Here is a 26781-nt window from a genome sequence, read left to right on the forward strand (position 1 = left end):
CATCCTGCAGAACTGCCCCGCCGCCAATCTGCTGAAGGCCTGGGAGAACCAACGGCCGGATAATCTCATTCAGATAGCGGATTCCATTCAGATTGCCATCCACCACATAGAAGGTGGTCCTGTGGTGGATAGAGATGCCGCCCCACACCATGACGCTGCCACCACCGAACCGGTGACGTTGTCTAACGTTAACGTCAGCGAAGCGCTCCCCAGGACGTCTGTAGACACGAACCCGACCGTCGTTGAACTGGAGACTAAACCTGGACTCATCAGTGAACATCACTCGACCCCACTGAACACGTTGCCACCGCAGATGAAGCGTGCACCAGTGACGTCTGGTCGTTCTGTGACGTGGTAGGAGTGGTGGTCGAACAGCCTGGCGACGGCAGCGTAGATTATTGGCTATCAGACGATTGCGTATGGTTTGATCAGACACTCGAGTTCCAGTCGCAGTCCGCAGATTGTCACGTAATCGGCGTGCAGTGGTTGTGCGTTGACGTAGAGCCATATTGGTGATGTAGCGGTCCTCTCTATTTGTAATGCTTCGGGGTCTTCCCGAACGTGGACGATTTCGAACAGAATTCGTTGCTTGGTACCGTTGCCACAGTCGGCCAACGACACTCTGACTGACACCAAGTCTCAGAGCAACATTTCTTTGCGTATTGCCATCCTGAAGCCAAGCAATAGCCCTTCCTCGATCTTCGATAGTCAGTTGAAGTCGTACCATTGTCGAATTTGGAGTGTGCACAGTACACGAACGCAAGCTCCAATTATACGGAAATTAAGCATTGGGAACATGGAATACACGTGCAAAGCGTGCAAATGAAGCGCTTTGTGAAAAAGCAATTTATGGGCACTTAGCAGACCTTTCGCTTTCGCCCTAATTTACGTGCAAATGTAAGCATGTTTTCGCCATTAGAACTAGTCGACAGTGTCAATGACAGTGGATTTTAATTCATTTATGGGTTGCTTAGACCCACTTTCGTCAAAATGGAACAATACCATGCGTGACATTATGGTCTAGCTAATATAATTGACATTCAGAAAATAATGTCGAAAATATCGTCTGACCCTTAAATTCTTTTGAGTGCATAAATGGGGGGGTGGGGGTCGAAACATATTCCCAAGTATTTGTATTCATTTACATTCTCCATCTCAAAATTGTCTAAATAAAAAACTTTCTTGTAGTCCTTTTTCGAACCTCCGAATATGACAATCTTTGTTTTTGACACGTTTACTGTTAATTTTCATGTCTTACAATACTGACAGTAAGCATTTAACATATGTTGAAGGTCATCTTCGTTTTTATCCAGGAGGGCAGTGTCATCAGCATATAAAATAATAAAAATCGTTAGGCTTATGTCAAGATAAATCAAAATCAAAGGCATTAATCGTAATACCTTTGCACTGTTGCGACTTGAAATAGTCCTCCAAATCATTTAGAAACAACGAAAATAAAATAAGAGATAATTTGTCTCTTTGTCTCGCGCCTATGTCGCACATAAAATATTTTGATAGTTCACCGTCCTTTCTGATACATGATTTAATTCCACTGTACATACTATAAATCACTCTGAAACATTTCCTAACAATGTTATATTGTTATATTTTAACAGTTTAGACCACAGTCCTATTCTCCAAATGGTATCTAAAGCTTTTTTGAGATCGATAAAAGCACAGTGTAATTTATTTTTATTTTTAACAGTACAGTATTCGTTAGTGGAATAACCTTTTCTGAAACCAGCTTGGGCTTCTGATAATATATCACTGCTCTCAACATATTCAGTAAGTCTATTGTTAAGAACGTTCGTGAACAGCTTACTAAAACACTATAATAAGGTTATGGGTCTATAGTTCTCAGCACTGCTCGTATCTCCGTGTTTTTGATATATTGTTATGATAATTCCAACCATCCATTCTTCTGGGAAAGTTCGACTGTCCAAAATCAAATTAAATAAAACTACATAAACCAATAAGAACTTGTCAGCTGTAGTTTTGATGTAGTCATTTATAATTTCATCGTGGCATGGTGTTTTATTATTTTAAAGATCTTTTACGGCTTTGAGAATTTCATCACCAGATATAGGCATATTTAAAATGTTGTTTACATCAACTGATGCAGCAATCTCATTTAGATCACACAAGTTATCATTGTTGACATTATCATACATGTAGTTAATCTCTTTAAAATAACAAACAAATTCTTCAAACGAAGGACTTTTGCTAGGTATGCTTTGTTTGTGTGTCATGATTTTAAAGATACTTGTGGGGTCAGTTTGTATAGTTTGCGATCTTACATTTGCCCACAGAACTGTTAAAGCCCGTTACGTAATAGGTACCTTACCTTCCGCAATAATTATTATGTGATTATCTAATGATCATTACAACACATGGCGGCTTGATGTCCCATATACACTTGTACAACAAATAGCGGCAAACATAACAGATGACGGTTTGAAGTCCCTTTTTCCAGCTACTACATATGTCGAACCATATAACAGATAGCGGCAGCAACTGCAACGCTAAATGTAGTTACTGCAGATAGCGTTGTTACTGCAGATAGCGTTGTTACTGCAGATCGCTGTCGCCCAACAGACAGACAAAGAGGTAGTCCTACTTTTTGAGTACGTACAAAGGCGAATAATGACGAAAAGTAATCCGACAGGCATACCTAACTATTTATTGTATTTTTCGACATTTATAATTATACCTATCTTTCAAAAACTGCAAACTTTCCCGTTTCGATAGGAAAATATCAACAACAACAAAAATATTATTTTCAAGCCATTTAGGCCTGTAGAACGATGTGTGTGTGTGTGTATGTGTGTGTGCGTTTATGTGTGTGTTAATGTGTGTGTGTGTGTGTGTGTGTGTGTGTGTGTGTGTGTGTTTATATAAAATATCGAGAGAACATAAACAATATGTACATTATGTAATATTAATGAGTTGAGGATGAGTTTCATTTTATTTTCATCAATGTCCACGATACGATTATACTACTAGAACCCCAGTGCGTTTAAACTAATACAGCTCTTGTCAACTACAAACAATAAGTAGATAAATAACATTGGCAAGTACTTACTACAGGCGAACAAAATGAGGGATATGCTATTACTATAAACAACTTAATATATCTATATTTGTGTGACCCATATTGCTGATTGTTTATATATAGATATAGATATAGATATTGTTTTTGTCGGTATATGTGTATGTATTTATGAAAGTCATTCTCCACCATTGTTCCGCACTATTGTACATAATATTGTATTTCATTGTTATAATGCTGACAGGTTGCAAAACTTAACGCAATAAAGAACTTGAACTTGTTTGCGTGCGTGCGTGTGAGTCTGTGTATGTGTGTGGAATATAAAAGTTTTGTGCCTCAAGGGGGAGGGGGTGGGGATGTAGACATGCCCTCTGTTCCTACGGGCCTGTCATTTGTTCTCCGAAGTGACATTTTCTAATGAATTGCTCGACTATTGTAAAGGTCAAATAACATATCCTCATTCATTATTCCAGTATTTTAATAGACTGTACCACCTGTCACGCGGATTAACAATCAGTGGCCGGCTGTCGGTTAGACATATTTATTCATTCAGCACAATCGAACAGATATAAACGGATCAATTGTGTGGGTGCATAAACCCGTAGCCAGTTAAACGTAGCTGATGGTGTGTGGGTGGGTGGGTGAGTGAAACGAATCATAGCTCCAGGTATACAAAATGGTCACTTAATTATGTGTTTTTACAAATATATTAAAAGTGTGTGGTTATAATCTGTGGTATAACCCTGGTATATACTGATATTGTTAATGTATTATTGAATGTACTCGTTACCAAATGTGTGTGTGTCTATATATATATATATTTCAGAGTGGTCAGTACGGATATGTTAGAATACTGGCAAACTTAGAATTTATAAACATTTTAAAAGTGAATACTTTTACAGAATTATATGTATCAACTCTCTTGCCAGGATTACACAGTTCAGATGCGGTGTTGCACCATTAAAGGTTAGAAACCGGCAGATATGAACGTTTACCACTTGAGGAGCGATGTTACGGTACATGAAATAAGCTATATTCCAATCAGTTAACGAAAAAAAACAAATCCACAAAATGGATGTAAAATTAATCAATACAAGTAAACAAAAGTGTAACACTATCCAGTAAACAGAAAAGGGAACTGCGTTCAGACACATGTTTGAAAAAAAAGCATTTTTGCGAATGCGCAGTTCGTCATTTTCAATTTCAAACGTCACTACAGTGGACGAACACTTTGAGTAATATTTTTTAAAAGGACAAATTCAGTTGGTCAAGAGCAGTCAGTTTCTCCCCATGATCGCTAACCACACCTGATGCCAATACAGATAGGTATAACGTTCATGCCAGTGAATAAAAGGTTTTAAAAGATCAATCTTCTAATGAATTGATTCTTAATTAAAATAATTTATACACTCAAAATTATTTACAATTGTTCTGAATGGACTATATCTACTATTCACTACAGTGAGGGCACACAAATGCAGCATACCTTTTGCAAATCGATATAATAATTTAAAAAACAATTCTAACAAAATCATAAAAATTAAATGATTTGACTTTGTTTATCTGACACGTGTGAGGTCATGTTGACGCACCGAATGTTATGGTAATTTTAAGAAATAGACAAAAACGACGTAGTGAACTTAATGTTTTTAGAGATTTGTAAAGTTTTGTATACTGTTGTAAATTGGATTTTAAACAAAAAAGGAATTCGAATAAAATTAAATAAAACAGCTATTTTATTTGGACAAATTAGCGATATAAAAGACATATTTATAAACTGGCTGTTAATAAACATTAAATATTATATATACAAGACAAAAATGGAAAAAAATGAAATAAATATAATAGCTGCTCAAAACATTTTACAAAATAAATACGAAATAGAAAAATATATTATTTTTAAAAACTGTAAATATGAAGAGTATAATACAATCTGGGCACCATGGAAACGACTGTTCAGTCAAGAAAATAATTTGATGGAAGATAATAGAAACAATTATCAAGCGAGCGCTTGACGTGAATTTTGACATTATTACTTATCACTATACCTACTACAACCTCTCTTTTTAACATTCTTTCTTTCTAAACGTATATATTTATTTTATGTCCCCATTACATCAACCAGCCTATTTAAATAAATTTCTATTAACTAGTCATTTATAATACTACTATCTACATGTACATATGCATTAATATTAAATATATCACCATGTACATTATTTGTATAAGTATTACTATTACTATAATCAGCATACTACCACAAAGTGTATGTACTTCCAGTATTTAGCGTGTATAATCTAATTCATATTCTGTGAGGCGATGACTCAGGGCACCTCAACCCTGGCATCGTCAAAATGAGCTGGGAACAATAAAAAGAAAGAAAGAAAGAAAAGAATTGGTATTTAGATATTTACTTGTCTAAACTTCACAAATGAACGACAGAAAGATGACAAGAAATCGAATGTTGATTGCGCGAACCGTGCTAGAGAAAACAAACTGAACGAAGTTTGAAGCATAACGCAGTTAGGAATGTTGACGATACAATTATTTTAATTGTTTTTTAGAAGCTAATTTTTTTATTAATGATTTTTTTCAGTTGTCTGTAGAAGAAAAATGTATGTGCTCCGTAGAACGAGAAATAGCCCAATGGGCCCACCGACATCTTAAAGGGACATTCCCGAGTTTGCTGCATTGTCAGATGTTTCCGACTAATAAAATATTTCTACAATTAAACTTACATATTAAATATATTTTTTTGCTTAGAATATCAGTGTCTGTATATTCAATGTGTTTCTGGTTTTTTAAATATTTGTAAGAAGCCCAAACTGGATTTTGTCTTCAAATAATTTCGTACGTACGAAAAATCTTTTTTAGGAAATAAAATAAAATTTAACCTAGTACAAATATTAGAACGACCAGATAAAAATATATTTGATATGTAATTACAGTCGTCAAAACATCTCTGTTAGTCGATAACATCTTAAAAATTGCAGCAAACTCAGGAATGTCCCTTTAAATAATGCATATCAGCAAGCGCACGTGCAGACATTTTAACAGGGGGTCTAGACTGTGGCGAGCGAAATTTGTAGGAGGATTGAGTCATGCTCCCCCGGAAAATAAATTGGAAACAAAAGAGAAGAAAATTTATCACCTAAACCCTCTCCTGCACACGCGCCTCACTATATTGGAATTATTCAAGTTAATGTGTGAAAAATGATTTATTTTTCTGATTTGGTAATGTGTTTTTCGTTTTTCTGTATGTTCGATAGCGCTATATAATTACCATCACGCTGGGATGCTTTCTGTAATCCGGATATGCCCAGACGATGACAAATGGTTAAATTAATCAGTTAAGTAATATCTATGGTACGTGACGATAATCGGTGTTATACCTCGTAAATATTTAATACGCCCCCACTAATACAATGTAGGTGAATCAAACAGGGATCATTTGGTTTAAAATGGCCACCATTTTCAACCAATACATTGATTAAAGGGACTCTACCGAGTTTGTAGCCGTTTTAATAGGTTTTCTGTGGCCACCATTTTCAACCAATACATTGCTTAAAGGGACTCTACCGAGTTTGTAGCCGTTTTAATAGATTTTTGGCAAACAAAATATTTTTACATGATTTAAATTACAATTTAGGCCTACCTACAATGTCTTGCTTAAAATATTTATATCTCTATATTAACCAAAGCCTTTTTGGACATCGTAATGTTTTGTATTATCTCAATAACGATTTTTGTCTAAATTAATTTCGTACGTACAAGTTATTTCTTCCAACGGCCAAACGAAATTTGAAATAATTCAACCAAAACGTCATTCCAATTATATGTATCCATATAATGCTTAATATATTTAAAATATGTTACGGTAAGATAGTGTTTTAAAAACATGTGACAAGAAAACGCAAGATGTATGTTTATTTTGTTGAAGGATCAAACGGAAGTCGTGCCAGTGCTTCCAACTCGGGATGACAAGCATACCAAGACAACTGCTGAATCAATACATATCTCCTACCGGACCCAACATAGTTTTGTATCTCTCAAGTTCAAGGGCCACAACTCTGTTAAAAATGGGTAAATAGCCATGAAAGTCAAACGTGTTCAGTAACAGTACGTGATAAAGCTATACCAAAAATGTCAGCTTAATAATCTTTAGTCTTTGCAAAAATAAAGTCCGGAAAAACTGGGGTGTGTTTGGGATCGAACCACTTCTCCAAGCAAATTTTCTGTTTTAATATATCTTCCGGGGGAGCATTATCCGACTACCACTTCCACCCCAAAAAACCCAGCCACTGCACAATTTCCTACACACACATCTCGCACTGCTTTCAACATACTATTATTATTAGAATTCGCCATCAATAAGACCGTGAATTGCCTTTTATAATGCGTACTTGATTGAACATTTTCAAGTTAATGTCTTAAAAGTAATACGACTAACGTGGATTTTGGTTCTTTTCTGGTTAGGCAATGAAAAATTTGGTGTGATTTTCGTTCTTTGCAATGATGTAAACCGAATCCACTCAGACAATAAAAAATGTGTTGTGTTTAACGACACCACTAGAGCACATTGATTTATTAATCATCGGCTACTGAATGTCAATTATTTGGTAATTTTGACAATTAGTAGCAAGGGATCTTTTATATGCACCATCCCGTAGACAGGATAGCCCATGCCACGCCTTTGATGTACCAGTCGTTGTGCACTGGGTGGAGCGAGAAGTAGCCGAATGGGCCCACTGACGGGGATCGATCCCAAACCGACCGCGCATAAAGCCAGCGCATTACCACTGGGCTACATCAAGCCCCCCGCTCAGACGTCAAATGGCCGAATTAATCAGTTAAGTAAAATTTGTAACACTTAACGGTAATCAGTGTTATTCCTCGTTAATATTTAATGCGACTCCATAAAAAAACTATCACTAAATAGAGCTTCGATCGCAAAATACATGAGAAGTTTGAAGGTCGCCTCATAAACGGAGATGACCAGAGTTTATGTGATTTGATTAAACCATAAATATTACTTCAACACAGCAGAGTAAAAGTGTATAATTGACAGTGGTTAATGTTTGACTAAATGCTGGATCCTCCAGTAAATAAAATAATGTACGTATAATACAACAGATATGAGGTTGTTTATGGTGACTACATTGGCGTACGGGCTCCCATGTTTGTAGGTAGGCAGGCTGGTTTTCGCCCCAATTAAACGAAAATATAGCGTTGCAAACGAATCAATACGCATTTTTAAATGGATTACAATTAATTTTGAGGGTTGAATGATGGAAATACATGGTAAAAAGGGCTCAGGTTAGCACATTTTGCCTGAATATCTCTATCATGTTTACCCGAATTTGAGGTGTTGCTCGACCACTAGGGGGCAGATGCCCCCCCCCCCCCCCCCCCCCTCCGTCTCGTACGCATATTGTTGACTAAGTGAGTATTCTACTGAAAATACCAGTGTTATAAGGATGAAGTTGCTAAGAAGAGATATTTCCGCCTTCCATTTAGGGTTTTCGTATCGGGTGACGTTAACCATCCATTCTTTAACTCATTGTTTCGAAACATATAATTATGACTAAATGTTAAGATACTGTATAAAATTATGTTACGGTAGTTATTTTATATGTAAGCCGGTAAGCGATAAATGCATACGAAGTTGAAATTGGCTTTCGGGTGGAGACGCTAAATTATATTTTGAACCCAGGGAACCTTTTATGAAATCCTGATAAAAGGAAATTTACGTTTCGTCAGCAATAATGTCCAACAATGTGTTAAATATAACTTGGTTTAATAACTTGGTACAGGTGGGTACAATATTTTGTGTGTGTGTATGCGTGCGTATGTATGCTTGTGTGTGTGTGTGTGTGTGTGTGTGTGTGTGTGTGTGTGTGTGTGCATAAACCACATGTTTATCTCTATTAATATTGAGTAGGACCAAAAACGTACATTTCAGTCCTCACGTGGAGGCACAGGTCTCCAGTCCCCTACTCCCCATTCCAACAGGCCTGAATTAAAATATGTAAATCTCTGAAAGCGCGTAAAATATATATTTACAACTCCATGACTAATGGACGTTTGTACAAGGTAGATATGGCAATTTTAAAGTTTGTACAGGTAGATATGGCAATTTTAAAGTTTGTTATTGGTAGATATGGCAATTGTAAAGTTTGTACAGTGTAGATATGGCAAATGTAAAGTTTGCGAGGTGAGAAATGATGGACATGTGTCTTAGGAACCTGGATAATGACTGAGGAATGGAAGGAGGGAGAGGAATAGCATGTTTAACAAGTATGGATTACGAACTGAGTCATCAGCGCTACTAACTGTGTACGAACGAAAGCCTTTCGTCGTACGTAGGTTCTTTGTGTTATTGTTCTGTGATGTAAAACTAACTTGATACTGTTGTAGTCGCTAGTGGTTAGTTACTGCTTGCAGCATCGCCAACCCGGTTCGTTATAAAACATATCTGACAGGCACCATTTACAGAAGACTCTCCGGGAATTTGTACCAATGTTCTTAAGTCAAAGCATCTCTCTACAAACGAGGCGAGGCGAGGTGAGGCGAGGTGCACACGTTGTAGGATCGAATCTCTTCAGTGGACCTATTCACCGATGTTTTTTTCTGAACGAATTCACCACGACAAAGGCCGTGGTATGTGCTGTCATGTCTGTGGGAAATAGCATATAAACAATCTGTTTTGGCTAATAAAACAAATTTAGTGGGGTTTTTCTAAGACTACGAGTCAAAATTTACCAAATGTTTGGCATCCAATAGCCGATGATTAATAAATCAATGTGCTTTAGTGGTGTCGTTAAACAAAACGTTTTAACGGTCTACTGCAAATGGATCATTATGGAGAGAGAGAGAGAGAGAGAGAGAGAGAGAGAGAGAGAGAGAGAGAGAGAGAGAGACGAGAGAGAAGGAGATAGAGGGATAGACGGGGATAGATAGAGAGACAGAGACAGATGCAGTTAGTTTCATGGGTGTGTACATACCCTTACCTTTGCTATTAAAGGTACATGTTTTAAAATAAATTCAGATTAGTTCAGTAGCTAACCACACCATGTCAGGAGAGGTGAGGGAGTAAAAATATATCTTAGACACTTAAATATATTTCGATCCCCGTCGGTGGTCCCATTGGGCTATTTCTCGTTCCAGCCAATGCTCCACATTTGGTGTAACAAAGACCGTGGTATGTGTTATCCTGTCTGTGGGAATGTGCATATAAAAATATACCTTGCAGCTAATCCAAAAGCGTAGCTCATGAAGTGAAGTTTCCTTTCTCAATATCTGTGTGGTCATTAACCATATGTCTGACGCCATATAACCGTAAATAAAATGTGTTGTGTGCGTTGTCAAATTTCATTTCATTTCAACTTATTTTCGTGCTTATATCCAATTAAGGTTCAAGCACGCTGTCCCGGGCCCCCACTACAGCTATTTGGGTTGTCTGTCCAGGACAGTGAGTTAGTTGTTAGTGGTTAGTGAGAGAGTAGAGGATGTAGTGGTCTTACACCTACCCATCGAGTCGTTAAAACTCGCTCTGGTTGGGAACCGGTACCGGCTGCAAACCGTGGACCTATGTCTTATGTCCGATGGCCTAACCACGATACCACCCAAAAAAGAGTAAAGTTTGTTTTATTTAACGACGCCACTAGAGCACATTGATTTTTTATCTTATCATCGGCTATTGGACGTCAAACATATGGTCATTCTGACACTGTTTTTTTTTTTTAGAGGAAACCCGCTGTCGCCACATAGGCTACTCTTTTACGACAGGCAGCAAGGGATCTTTTATTTGCGCTTCCCACAGGCAGGATAGCACAAACCATGGCCTTTGTTGAACCAGTTATGGATCACTGGTCGGTGCAAGTGGTTTACACCTACCCATTGAACCTTGCGGAACACTCACTCAAGGGTGGAGTCGGTATCTGGATTAAAAATCCCATGCCTCGACTGGGATCAGAACCCAGTACCTACCAGCCTGTAGACCGATGGCCTAACCACGACGCCACCGAGGCCGGTTCACGATACCACCAAGGCCGGTTGTTAAATAAAATACTTCCTTCCTTCCTAAATATATTTAATTCCGTCAGTGGAAACAAGAACAAAATAAAGAATGGCCCTCTCTAAATTTGAGACAATTATTTGTATTTTAGTTTTTCATTGGAGAATCCGAGAAATCCCTTAGGGGATGTTTATGGCCAAAGGCAACATGTCATTGTCCCTCCCCCCCTCCCCCCCCCCCAAAAAAAAAAAAAAAAAAAAGGATTTTCTGCATCCGTCACTGACTGGGCTACGTCACGCCCTTAAGGGCCATGGCCCCGTTCCACAAAGCGATCTCAGCCCTAAGATCACCTTAAGTGCATAGCTACCTTATGCACTAAGGTGATCTTAGTGCTAAGATCGCTTCGTGGAACGGGGCCTTGGAACGTGTTTTTTTGTCTCTTAGTATAGTATAGATCTCATCATGTACATTGCTTCCATGGCCGTACCAACTTTTAATTGCTTCCGACGCTCCTGCTATAACAATACGAAGATCGTTTTCCATGTTCTCAGTTTTTGACGCGGAACGCGGAACATTGACTTCAATTCATACCGCGCCGCTCCTTGGAATCACTGCTACTGGTGATCATAGAATCGAGTTTTCTTTGATGCGTCCGTTTTCAGCGTTCCGCGCCAGTGCCAAACTTGAAAACTGCGTACGGCCCTAAATAACGGAGATACTTTCATCTAATTATACGTGTATTCTGTCACGGTAATATATATTGTCGTTTGAACACTTGTATATTACGATCAAAATGTGAGAGAATAAACTGGTTCATTTGGCTTTCAGTGTCCCATATTTTTGAATTCCACGTGCAAACTTAGCCCGAGTACTTTGCCGTTCGAGAGCTACGAATGGCGGACTACCACACGGTAGACAAAGATTTCCGCTCTAGAAATAATACAACAAAAATTATGTTTGACGCTAAATACCTTTACATTGATAATTAAATCGAGTTAACAAATATTTCGCTTATTCACCATTAATATATTATACTACAGGAACAAAAAACGTCGTCACAATGTCATATAGTCTGCGTGAAAAGGGAACCGATCAGTTATAACTCTGTAATGAATACAGTTCATATAAAAATATATCATTAAGTTTTAAAACCACACCAACTCAAATAACATTATTATTATTATTATTATTATTATTATTATTATTATTATTATTTTAATTCAGTGTAAATAGAAAAGGTTTATTTATAAATTATCACAAAATTGCATAGGCTAAATCTTATTTTACAAGTTTGTGTTGTTTAACGACACCACTAGAACACATTGATTTATTAATCATCGGCTATTGGATGTCAAACATTTGGTAATTTTGTACATATAGTCTTAAAGAGGAAACCCGCTACATTTTTTCATTAGCAGCAAGGGATTTTTTATAAGCACAATTCCACAGACAAGATAGCACATACCACGACCTTTAATATACCAGTCGTGGTTGACCGGCTGGGACTAGAAATATAAATGGGCCCATCGACGGGGATCGATCCCAGATCGACCGCGCATCAATATAGCGCTTTCCCACTGGGCTACGTCCCGTTATTTTACAAAGCCGGTATGAAAGAAAGGAAGGAAATGGTTTATCTAACGACGCACTCAGCACATTTTATTTACGGTTATATGTCGTTGGACATAATATGGTTAAGGACCACACAGATATTGAGGGAGGAAATGGTTTATCTAACGACGCACTCAGTACATTTTATTTTCCGTTATATGGCGTTGGACATAATATGGTTAAGGACCACACAGATATTGAGGAAGGAAACCCACTGTCGCCACTTCATGGGCTACTCTTTTCGATTAGCAGCAAGGATCTTTAATATGCACTATCCCGTAGACAGGATAGCACATACCACGGCCTTTGATGTAGCAGTCTTGGTGTACCGGCTGGAGCGAGAAATAGCGGACGGGGATCGATCTGAAGACAACTGATGGAACAGCCAACGCAAAGAACACACGGTTCTATCTTTAGTCTCAGTGTACTGCATTACCGATTACTTAGATAGCAATACGGCTAGGGCTGTGCTAGTATGTTTGTTTTGTTTAACAACACCACTAGAGCACATTGATTTATTAATCATCGGCTATTGGATGTCAAGCATTTGGTAATTTTGTACATATAGTCTTAAAGAGGAAACCCGCTACATTTTTTCATTAGCAGCAAGGGATTTTTTATAAGCACAATTCCACAGACAAGATAGCACATACCACGACCTTTAATATACCGGTCGTGGTTGACCGGCTGGGACTAGAAATATAAATGGGCCCATCGACGGGGATCGATCCCAGATCGACCGCGCATCAATATAGCGCTTTCCCACTGGGCTACGTCCCGTTATTTTACAAAGCCGGTATGAAAGAAAGGAAGGAAATGGTTTATCTAACGACGCACTCAGCACATTTTATTTACGGTTATATGTCGTTGGACATAATATGGTTAAGGACCACACAGATATTGAGTGAGGAAATGGTTTATCTAACGACGCACTCAGTACATTTTATTTTCCGTTATATGGCGTTGGACATAATATGGTTAAGGACCACACAGATATTGAGGAAGGAAACCCACTGTCGCCACTTCATGGGCTCCTCTTTTCGATTAGCAGCAAGGATCTTTAATATGCACTATCCCGTAGACAGGATAGCACATACCACGGCCTTTGATGTAGCAGTCTTGGTGTACCGGCTGGAGCGAGAAATAGCGGACGGGGATCGACCTGAAGACAACTGATGGAACAGCCAACGCAGAGAACACACGGTTCTACCTTTAGTCTCAGTGTACTGCATTACCGATTACTTAGATAGCAATACGGCTAGGGCTGTGCTAGTATGTTTGTTTTGTTTAACAATACCACTGGAGCACATTGATTAATTAAACATCGACTATTGGATGTCACCCCTGTATTAAAAATGATATTAATCCATATTATTTGAATGCAATTTGTTAAGTATATTGTTTGTTGAGTTGGTATGGGTTTAAAACTAAGTAATATCATTAAATATGTTTTAATATAATATTTTAGTCTGGGCGTAGATAGGGGTGGGGTGTCACCTGGAAGGGGAATTTATATGTGTAGTAGTTTTTTGTTGCTGACACCCTCCAGATATAATATAAGATCGGCCTGTTGATCGTGTTAACTAGACGGCAAAATTGCATTTTAGACTCTTTTAGTGGGGGGTACCCCTACTCATTTCGCATCTTAATTTTTCATCCGTACACAGATGTTTAATAGCTATTTTCTCCATGCCCAGTTAAGTTGTAGCCACGGTTATAGTATCGTCGGATAGCTACACGCAATAGCTTTCCAATGCGTATAAACGCTTGACCCACAAACACACTAGAAATGAAACCCTACCCTGTACATTTCAAACAGATTTGTTCAAAAGTCACGTTTCAAATTATGTGATATTAAAATTAGGGATTTGTTGTCGATATATTAATATTTCTTAGTTAGGCCATTGTAGTCAGAGTAAAATGCATATCTGTTTTGAAGATATACATCACAATGCAATGTGTTTAGAAGTAAAAATATTTATGCATACCCATATGAGAACCGGCTAAAAAAATTGGCATTAATGTATTAATGTTCATGCATATGCATTGGCTGTCGTTCATTTTATTTAAAAGCTTGGCATCACACAAGTGGCATCCATTTACAAATCTTTAAATTGGTATAGTTCAATGGTATGCAACTCATGTTCAGAACTTCACATGATATGACACTACCTTTTGGGGTGGAGTTAAGACCAGTAACCTGGAACATGTTGACAGAGCAAAGAAGGTGCTGTACTGTCTAAAGGGTAAGACAGAGGAAACCATTCCACCCACTCAGGATGCCATACTCATAACAAGTTGCATTTTAATTTGTAATCTATAGTAAAATATGCAAGATCTTTTTAACCATTTCTAATCGTTCTCATCGCTTCTACTCTTTTGATCTGAACTGCCAATCGCCTTCTTTGCACTTTGCAGGGATCATTCGGTGCTCAGATCATTGGGGGCGGAGGGCCGCAGGCCATAAACGTTCTCGAAGGAATTCTTTGGATTCTCCAGTGTCAAAAAATGAAAAAAAAAAAATGAAAAAAAAAAAAATAACAGTCGCAAAATTTAAGGGGGTGGGGCGGACACTTGGGGCCTCTAAGATCTGCCACTGATTTTTGCCACCCATTCCATATGCATATTTATTTGTGAATCAGCCTTTGAAAGTGAGATAAATATTATATTGGACTCGGACCTCTCGCTGCTGCGATTCCGTGTTTATGGTGGTGATAATGACTCTTCATTATTAACATAATCATCTCTGAGATCGCCGAGCCGTCCTTCATAACCAGGCAGCAAATGTATATTATTTACAGCGGACGGTTTCCGCAAAATACGACTCCATATTTCTCCATATTTCATTGTGAAAACAAACGTATTTAACATGCAATGTGGACGACAGATCACGTTATATAGATGTGTAATACTAACCTAATGAAATATACAGTTAAAAAGAAGTGTTCTCATCACAAGTTTTCCCCATTGTGACTAACATTCGTGATATGGGTCAAGCGTGATCAAAACAATAACTGTTCATATTCTATTATGGTGATTTTGCTACAGCCAAATCCATCAAAACGAGCAATATTAACATAGTTGATGGGTCTATCAGTTCATCTCCGTCAAGTGCTAAAGCATGAACCAGTGTGTCGACTAATTACAGACAGACGCAAGCGAACAAAAGACCACACGTTTCACATGTTCTGAACCAACCAAATATCTAACCTTGCGATCTTGTCATACCTCCGAGACGTAAAGATACCTGTGAAGTGATATATACATATTATATATATATATACCTGACTCAGCAAGCCAGTAGATGTCATTGGAAGGAGAAGACACGACGAACACCATGTACACGCCGTTGTGGAGAAACACAGTTTTACTAGACCTGTACCGAGCCGTTTTTGGAAATATTTCCAAACTCATGCTCCCTGATGGAACCTTTAAAATGGCCAACGATTCAGACGAAAAAGAGTTCTCGCTATCGGATGAAATATTTCTGGCCAGGGCTGGGATCAATGGAATCGGCGGCACCACAATCGCCATTTTCGGCATCATCTGCAACATTATCGTGATCATCGTCCTGGCGAACTACAGACAGAAGACGTCGGCGCCGTTTCTGCTGATAATCCTGGCCGTGTACGACACCGTCGCGCTGTTCTCCGAGATGATGCTGGAGACGCTGACGTTGCTGAGCAGGGCGAAGCTAATCAGCCGGAGTTACCTGGAGGGGGTGATCCCCGTGTACGTCGTCATGTACCCCGTGCCGCACGTCGCACAGACAGGCTCCATCTACATGACGGTGTTGATAACAGTGGAGAGATTCCTCGCCGTCGTCACACCTTTCCGTGCTATGAGGTAAGACGGGTAAAGAAGACGTTTATTTTCTAATCAAAGTATATACATGTAGTGTAGTTTATTTGCTTTAAAACTTGCCGCTCATAGACATGGAGTAAAACAAACACAAATAAAAGTTAAAGTTTGTTTTGTTTAACGACACCTCTAGAGCACATTGATTTATTAATCAACAGCTATTGGATGTCAAACATATGGTCATTTTGACACAGTCATAGAGAGGAAACCCGCTACATTTATTTTTCATTAGTAGCAAGGAATCTTTTATATACACCATCCCACAGACAGGATAGCACATACCACGACCTTTGATATACCAGTCGTGGTGCACTGGCTGGAGCGAGAAATTGCCCAATGGGCCCAAAGACAGGGATCAATCCCAAACTAACCGCGCATCACGCGAGTGCTTTATCACTGGGCTACATCCCACCCACACGCAAATAAATAATAAAAATAATAAATACATTTATAAAAAATAAAATAGATAAATAATAAAATAAATAAATAAATAAATAAATAAAATATGGTAGCAGGGAGAAAATAACCTCTCTCTTGTTACAAATTAAAAAGGTAGTCCCGAATTAGCTGACATTAATTAGATGTTTCCCCACTAATAGAGCTTTCTTAATGACTAAACACATGTATTAAATACTATTTCTTAGAATATTGGTACCTGTATATTTAGTATGTTTGTAATTGTCCTGATGTTTGTAACAGGTCAAATTCCATTTTCTTTATATTTAGTAGGACATTATTCCGAGACCAATTCAACTGTGGGCAGCTAAAGCTCGTGACAACTGAAAATTATTACACTCGTGATATAAATTTGATAATAACTAGTAACTCGTTTATTAACCTCTATATATTCTAACCAAGAACATGTTTATAATTTCAATAAATCTCTTTTGGTCTAAAAAAATCAGTTGTACAAAAGTCAAGACGTTTGAGATAATCTTTTATAATATTTAAACTTGTCATGAAACAAAATGGCTTAATGTTTAATATGCAACCGTGTCAGTTTTATTTATTTGTCAACATGTTTTAGATTTGCAGTGCAAAGTTACTAATAATGTGCCTAGTAACTTTAGATTTGTAAATAGATCTAAAATAAATTGGTCATTTTTCAATGTGACTGATGTTATATTTAAAGCCAATTTTGGAATTTCAAATACCTATTTTTGGTCATTATTATATTATAAAATTTTATTAACAAAATTGTTCGTCATTGAGGTTACCCAAACAGACAACGGCTGGATGCAAATTTCTTGCAACTTGTATAACAATAACTAAAGTTTCTCATAACTCAATATAGAGTGGCTCCTTACAATTTTATAATGCTTATATCTATATGCTAAATTTTATTCTGTTGTAATGTGGTGAGACTTTAATAAACTATCTGTCTGTCTGTCTATATAAAGGTGAATCTAAATATAAAATGATCGTCATCGTCAACAAAGCTTGACATCGATAAACGTTTGCCTTTTAACTGACGTCATCACTGACGTCTGTATTTGTGACAACAATAAGTAGAGATTGCCAATACAGGTAATGATTCCGATATTTATCTATATTGAAAACGTTTCACAGTACGTCAGCATTTTACTCCTACGTATTGTACACGCGGACACACTACACGCAGTATTTGTAATGTGGTATAAATCAACGTAGTGCCGTTATTAATGAAGTCCACAGAGAATATATATAACAGGTTTTATCTGATAACAGTTTTAAGCGAAAACCTCATCATTCAATAATTATACAGTCAAGTATCACAACAAATAGTGATTCAAGTTGCAGTCTGGAGCATATCACTAAGAAATTAAACATTTAAATGCAGCCGTACTTAGTGAAAACATAAGTGGGCTGACTATGAATACCAGACCCGAGCCGCAGTAGTAGAACCTGCCTCGGTAGCGTAGTGGTTAACCATCGACATAAGGCTGGTAGGTATAAAAGATGTAAAAGAAATAAAAGATCGCTTGCTGCTAATGGGAAGGAGTAGCCCATGGCTTGGCGGTAGCGGGTGTCCTCTCTCAGTATCTGTGTGGTCCTTAACCACATGTCCCACGCCATATAACCGTAGTCAAAATGTGCTGAGTGCGTCGTTAAATAAAACATTGTTTTCTTTCTTTCTGAAAGCATCGTGTTTTTTTGTCCCGCTCTGCACTTCAACAAGGCAGTAAAAAGTTAGCGACGAGACTTTAGTATTGTACCAAGGCAGTTAACTGTATCTGACAAACACACACACACACACACACACGCAGACACGTACGCGCGCGTACGCACATACACACACCCACACACACCAAAACCGTAGTTGTGTTTGTTTTGATTCAGTTAATGATATAACAAGATGACGTAGGGGAGATTACACATTTAAATAAACGCGGATTATGGAAATGTAATTCGTCTCAATTTTTTTTTAATTGTGGGATTATCAGCCAGAGGCACTGCAATAAATGTGGAACACATTAATTCGTAACCATGGTGCTCTTTTTCTGCCATTTATTATTACTGACTGTGCGAAGAAAAGTAGGCACTTCAGTCCGATTGACATCACAAATAATAGTTAGCACATAGTTTTAAGATGTCAGAAAAAATGTGAAAAAGGATTTAATGACAATTGGAGGGAAGGGTAATTATAAATGTTCTGCTACAATACATTACACATATATTCATACGTTAATTAACTTGTTTATTCTTATATCAAACTAAGGTTCATGAACGCTTTTCTTGGCAACAATTTCCGTTCGCAACAACTTGTAATTGTTAATGGTTGTCGAGAGAGGAATCAATGAAATTTTCCTCTGTGTTGGTGCTAAGTCGGGGATACGAATCCAAAACATTAAACCTAAAAGACGAAAACTAAAATAAGAGTCCAGACTCAATCTCAAATGACGTCACACGCATACAATTTGTATGACGTTACCATGACATTCATGTCTCAAACTCTATTAGAGTCTCGAGTCTAAACTCTAAACGTTTTATAAGTAACAGGCCAGGGCACGTGCTTATAAAACTTAAAGTCTAGACTTTAATAAAGTAATGCTATTTGAATGGCGTTGCCATGGCGTTAAAGTCTGGACTTTATTAAAGTCTAGACTTTAAGGTTTATAAGCACGCGGCCTGATACCCCAAAAGAAAATCTTTTGTCCTACAAATATTATGTACGTTTTTATGCAAGGTTCGACAAATCCACTACCCCTCGGTTCCTGGTAATGAATCTTTGGTCTGAGCTAGTGGAAATTACCAACTGTATCACTATATACCAAAGCTTGTGTGAGGGCTAGTGGCTTTCTCAAACATTTGTCTAACACTGCTGTATGTCTATAGGGCAACAAATCCCACAGATACGTATTTAAAACATTCTTCTTTTTCTTTTTTTTGGCAGGTACTGCAATCGATCAGTGGCTTGGAAGGCCTGTCTGGTAGTTCTAGCCTGGGCGATCATCTACCACATCCCCATGTACCTGGCGTACACACACTGGGACGGAGTCTGGTCGGACGAACTGAACAAGACGCGTATCATATTCAACAGGACCGACTTTGGAATCAGCTACTTCTACAACGAGGTCTACGTGACGTGGATCAACTTCATCTGCGACTTCCTCACCCCCTTCCTCGTCATAGCCATCCTCAACGTCCTCATTCTCCGCGCCATGAAGAAGAGCAAGGAATTCAACCCTTGCGAGGGTCGCCAGCAGATGAATCAACAGAGAGACACGCGCATGACCGTCATGGTTTTGGCGGTAACCACAGTGTTCTTCGTCTGCCAGCTATTCACCGCCGTGGCGTTTGTGATGATGAGAGGGATGAACAAGTACTCCGACTGTTCCATGGCCTGTAACAATTTCACCGCCGTTGCCGATACGATGGTGATGGTAAACTCCGCTGTTAACTTCATCTTGTACTGCGCTGTGGGTAAGAAATTCCGTGAGGTGTTTGTGCAGGTGTTCTGCGGGTACAGGCAGGCCAAACCTGCTGCCACGCATCAAACGAATTTGTCCACCCAGTCGCCTAGTTCAAAGGTGCGCGCCATAGAAATAAATTTAAAACCCAGACCGAATATTAACCAGAACGTCGTCAAGAGAAACATTCCAACGGAGTAGATTGTATTATACTGGGAAGTGGTAGAGGATTTGATATATACCAAAATGTTATAGAGGACTTGAAATATACCGAGATTTGGGTGAGGACTTGAAATACACCGAGATTTGGGTGAGGATTTGAAATATACCGAAATGTGGGAGAGGACTTGAAATATACCGAAATGTGGGAGAGGACTTGTATACCGAGGTGTGGGAAAGGACTTGTAATATACCGAAATGTGGGAGAGGACTTGTAATATACCGAAATGTGGGAGAGGACTTGAAATATACCGAGGTGTGTGAGAGGACTTGTAATATACCGAGCTGTGAGAGGACTTGGGTAGCAAATTAAAAGCTGGATAAGTATTGGATTCGCATCCCGGTACCGTCTCCTAACTAGAGCGAGTTGTAACGACATCTCTACCACCAACCACTAACCAGTAATCCACTGTCCTGAAAAGACAGCCCAGAAAGTTGAAATGTTAACCCAAGACAGCGTGATTGAAATTTAACCTGGATATAAGCATGGGAATAAGTTGAAACGAAATGAATGAAACAGTAATAGAGGGCCCTCTCAGCGTTCACACTGAAACACATTGTGGTTGAGACAATTTTCAAATATGTAGAGTATCAGAGGAAGGTGCGTGGTTCATTAAACTTAACCATTACAGACACTTTTAACAAATTAATCACTCACATTTCGCGACTCCCAGGAGACTTGGAGTCGTTCATCAATTTAGTGGTTCCGCAGGTAAACCTTGTCGATCTGTACTTCGCCTGTCTATCTACATCCAGGTACATAACTGGGCCCCCAATTGAGAAAGCACTCTTAAGCTCTCTGAAGCAATATCGCATCGACCTTGCATGTTTTTTGTTTTGCATGTTGGTTTTTTTTTGCATTGCATTGCCAAATCGCAGCGAATTGAGACCACCCGTACAGAAATTAAAGAGTTCGGCGGCGAAAATTATTACTGGTGTGATTATTTCAACGTATTATTTAATTAAAGCATTGTATTAGAGAAGGATGTTTGGATTCTGAAATATTGTCTGTCGCCATTTAGATCCCCCACCCACGAGAGATTTAGATTTCTAAAACTGGATAATATACTCTGTCAAAACAGAAACGCATAGGCGAAATATTCATGGAATTATCTCTTTAATACAAAGAGGCATAATTTCGTTATTTATGATCGTATCACAGTAAAATTTGACACGAGTATTTGACAATGTTCTTGCTATGAACGGCAGTGGATGCGTTTTCGTCACCAAATAGCCTCGCACGAGGGCGCTGAAATCAGTACCTTGTGTGGCCACCAGCAGCAGCAATCACTGCGCGACATCTCCTTGGCATAGACTGAATGAGTCTTTGAATCCAGGCATGTGGAATCCTAGCACATTCTTCCTGCAGTGCATGTGACAGTTGCGGAAGCGTCTGAGGTTCCGAGTCACGCTGGCGTACACGTCTGTCCAGTTCGTCCCATAGATGTTCAATGGGGTTGAGATCTGGCGATCTTGATGGCCATGGCAGCACATTAATGTTCTCATTCTGTAAGAAATCCATTGTTACACATGCCGTATGCGGCCTGGCATTGTCCTGCTGAAAGACTTCTCTCTGTCGATCCAAAATGGGAAGCATGTGACAGCGAAGAATTTCATCCCGGTAGCGTACAGCTGTCAGGTTGCCTTGTACGAACACAAGTTCACTTCTGCCGGTGTATGAGATGGCTTCCCACATCATGACACTCCCTCTACCGAATCTGTCAACTTTGGCGACGCAGTTGTCGGCATCACGTCGCTGTAGAAGGAAACGTGACTCGTCGCTGAACCATACTCGCCGCCAGTTTTCCAAAGTTCCACCCCTGTACATTCGTGCACCAGCGAACACGTAAATGTCGATGTTGACGTCGCAGGACGGCGCCAACATAGGTCTCTGTCACGGGGATTCTATAATACCCGTAACTGAATAAAACACGATTGTCCAAATATCTCTCCTAACTGTATATCTATTAGATCTCTCTCAGGCAGTTATACCCGCTGTGGCTCGTCTCTAGGTATGATCAGAGATAAGATCTTATATAAAGTATATATAATATAGCACGTTTAGTTCACTAGAAAACACAACAAAAACACAATACACTTTGGAATCTGTATTAACCTACGCTGACAAATGTACTGCCGCAGTAGTTAATTAATAACAACAATAATAACAACCCAGAACTGATCACTTAATTAGTTAATCTCTAGGTGTCTAGTTTACACAATATGCTAATCTCTTCACCGTGACACAACACCCACACGTGTGATAATTGAGAAACGCTGACACACACACGTGTAATAATGGAGAAACGCCTCCAGGGGAACTTAATTAATAAAGGAATTACAACACTATTCCTAACTGGTTAATTTTTAATTAACCTTAACTACTCATTCAGTAACCTTGTAACACAGAATTAATTCTGGTACCTATCACAATAAAGACAATAACCTACAGTTTACCTAGGTCCTCTAGGATGACTGGCTAAGCTTTATATATATATATATATATATATCAGAACGGTGAGCCTACAGAATACTGCGTCAGATGACCGGCAGCACCGTCTAAATAATATTGGTATAATACAGTATTAAAATATTTAAAGTCACATCAATCACATCAAGGTTATACACAGAGCAGAAAATATATATTTACCAAAGTCCCGTCTGAACTAATATAGATCGTTCAGTGGACGACGTCCGTGATCCCCTGGAACCTTCCTAGTTCTCCCAGATATCTCTAAACCCTAGCTATTTATTCAAAACTCTCAGAGACAGCGAATATCGCCTGGGGGTACATCGCGGCACCTCACGTATCATCTGATATTTCTATCTCTCCCAGAGTCGGTATATTTTTCTCTGATCGTCAGACTCAATGACGCCATCCCGCGAGCAATCCCCTTGCCATAAACAGCACTACCGGAGATATTACGTAACTACTAGCCACATGGCCTCCACACCTGCGCTAGGTGTGTATTAGAAAAGCTCGATGACCGTCGCGCAAGGTATCACGTAACAAGTTGCCCATCTGGGCTTAAGTGCAATTTGGAACTGCACACGGCCTTCTAAAACAATTAATATCGGCACAGGCGAAAGAAATTAAGAGCATGTACCGTCACACACCCCCACCTCAAAAGGGATATTTCCTCTACTCTAGGAATAGGGAAATATACTACATTAAAACAAAAAGGTGCGTTAACCGACGCATACGGGCATTTATAACACATGTAATAATAAGGTGACTACCAGTAATCACACTGAGTCTCTGAGTCCCTGGTATACAAATAAAAACAGAAATCAAGAATGTCAACACATTATCATAACGTTCAACTTCGGGACAGGACATCAGCGATTACATTGGATGTTCCCTTGATATGTTCAATGGTAATTGGGTATTCTTGCAGAAGAAGACTCCATCTCAAAACTCTCTGGTTGGAGGCTTTCATTAGGATGGTCCAGTCCGTCTTCGTCTTCTTGGAACAGCACAGCTCCAGCACCCACGTCACTGGCATCCACAGCTAGCTTGAACGGCATTCGGTAGTCTGGTGCTGCCATCACGGGAGTAGCGCATCTGCTTGAGACGGTTGAATGACTTCTCGCATTCACCTGACCACTGGAACTTCGTTTCTTTCTTTTTCAGTGTCGCACGTTTTCCAGATTTTCTCCGATAGGCATGCTGTCGAATCGGTGTAGCGTTGGGTTCCAGGCACACATCCTGGCTTAAGGTATTAGTAACCGTTGGAAGGTCCTGACAAATGGAAACATTGTCTTGTTTCGACGTAGTCAACTTTGCTCGCTGGGGGCTCAAGTCTGCTAGAATCTGGCCGTTGGCCAACTTGACCTCTGCAGTCTTGACGTCATCACAGGAAATTGAGTGACTCTCAATTTGGACTGGTAACTCTGGAACTATCGGCAGTCTGTCAAAATAACCTTTTAGCAAATTGATGTGACAATACCTACTTTTCCTAACCCTATCAGGAGTGTTTATCACATACCCTGTCTCATTAACCCGTTTGTGCACAACATAGGGCCCGAAATACCTGTTCTGCAACGAACCCCGTTTAATGGGAAGGTACAGCAGCACCTTATCCCCTGGTTTAAATTCCCGACTCCTAGTCTTCCTATCAAACACTGATTTTATTTTGCTCTGAGCATGGCTCAGTTGCTTCATAGCCTTCCTATCAAACACTGATTTTATTTTGCTCTGAGCATGGCTCAGTTGCTTCCTAGCCTTCCTATCTCTAACTCTCTTATTCATTAATACTCCCTTAATGTCATAACCTGACATCTGATCCTCCATCTCACCCTCTGTTAACAATGTAGTGCGAGCTGCCAACAATTTTGGATCAGCCCCTGCTCTAGAATTAACTCTTGTCTATTACAAGGTAATTCCCCTCTATCAAACACAACTGGTTCAATTCCCCTCTGCGGGAGATCAACAGGTTCCACCACATTTAATTCCTCAGTTGACTTATCTACCATTTTACTGATACCTCATCCACTCCAATTTCATGGCTCACACACGTATCAGACAAATCACAAATATCCTCTGGGTATCGTGTTACCCTACTGGCCATAGCCCTAGTCATTACACACACAGGATATCTAATCTCATCAACCTCACTCTCTCCTACTCGTAAAGGGCTGTCTTTAATTAACAACTGGTCACATTTCGGCTGACATCACTGACTAGTCAAATCATTTCCCAACAAAACTCCTATGTTTTCAACGGGCAAGTCCTTCACAACACCCATAATGACTGGTCCCGTCAAAAACTTCAAACACAAGAAAATGAATGAATGAATGAATGAATGTTTAACGACACCCCAGCACGAAAAATACATCGGCTATTGGGTGTCAAACTATGGTAATGGAAACAAACAAGGTGATGATCAACATCAACAGAAACATTCAAGATATAAATAAAAACAGTGTAAAGAACTGTGCAAAAATACAAATACAAATATCACAGATAAGATACTGACTTTTACTCTAAACTTCAATTTGTGCTGTATTGGCCATTCTCAAAGAGAATGTTACACCCCTGCACCACGGTGAGGTTACAGCATCAAACACAAGAAAACGTTATGTAACCGGACAACAATTTTTTCTCCCGTAACTGAGGTTAAAGCCGAACTACGTCCTGTATCTGAATTTTCAATACCAGCTAAACACTCTTGCGTGATCAGACTCTGACTACACCCGGTATCTCTATAGATTGATATTGCCTTAGGACTCAATTCTTGTTTCACATCACAAACCATACCAGTGGACACATACGGGTTTACTTTCTCTGCCATGGGACTAACCATTAACTCTCTCGCTAACGGAGCTGACCTCACTAAACCGACCACTTGCGCATTATCGCGTTTCCTTTTAAAACATTCCCCGACAAGATGGTTATCCTTTTTACAGTGAATGCAATGTGGACGAAAAGTTCGTGCATTGGCTGATAATGCAGGCTTATCCTTACTTTGCCTACCAGGTGCATTCCTTGCCTGACTAGCAAACCAACTAGGAGACTCTCCCCGATAGTTACTTTCCCGGTAAAAACCTGGCTGAAGTTTCTTCTTATCACACTGTTGTAAAGAGCTACCCTGTACTGCCTGAGCTTTGTGTATAAACACGTAATCATCTGCCACTATGCCTGCCTCCTCTATCTTTTTGACATCACGATCCTCTAAATGAATACGTAAGCTAACTGGTAATCCATTTTTAATGTCCTGTAAGATCAACAACTCCCGTAACTCGGTATATGACTCTACCTGATGAGAAACAACCCATTTATCAAACATACCTGCCTTCTTAGCCACAAACTCACTATAAGACTGACCCTGCGTTTTTCTCAACTCGCTATACCGTAACCGATAATCCTCAGGTCGTAATTCATACACCCTCAACACTGCAGCCTTAACTAGGTCGTACTGACTATCTCGCTCATCACTCATTGAATTATAAGCTACACTAGCCTTCCCTTAAACTTAGACACGGCTAACAATGTCCACTTAGACTGCGGCCAATTTAGCTGCTTAGCGGCCCGTTCAAAAAGTTGAAAGAACATATCTACCTCCTGGTCATTAAATACAGGCACTGATGTATAAGCCTCCGACATGTTAAACCCATTTCCTACTTCTCGTCTG

The 26781-nt window shown here is 39.2% G+C and overlaps 1 protein-coding gene across 1 annotated transcript; it reads left to right on the top strand.

The window, feature by feature from the left end:
• Window positions 1-15981: 15981 nt before the first annotated feature.
• Window positions 15982-20629, top strand: LOC121368492 (FMRFamide receptor-like). Its single transcript, XM_041493229.1, has 2 exons — window positions 15982-16523; window positions 19912-20629. Exons 1-2 carry the CDS (start codon window positions 15982-15984, stop codon window positions 20627-20629), a joined length of 1260 nt encoding a protein of 419 aa, XP_041349163.1.
• The last annotated feature ends 6152 nt before the right edge of the window (window positions 20630-26781 follow it).

Source organism: Gigantopelta aegis, chromosome 3, assembly GCF_016097555.1.
Source record: "Gigantopelta aegis isolate Gae_Host chromosome 3, Gae_host_genome, whole genome shotgun sequence".
Classification (NCBI taxonomy): Eukaryota; Metazoa; Mollusca; class Gastropoda; order Neomphalida; family Peltospiridae; genus Gigantopelta; species Gigantopelta aegis.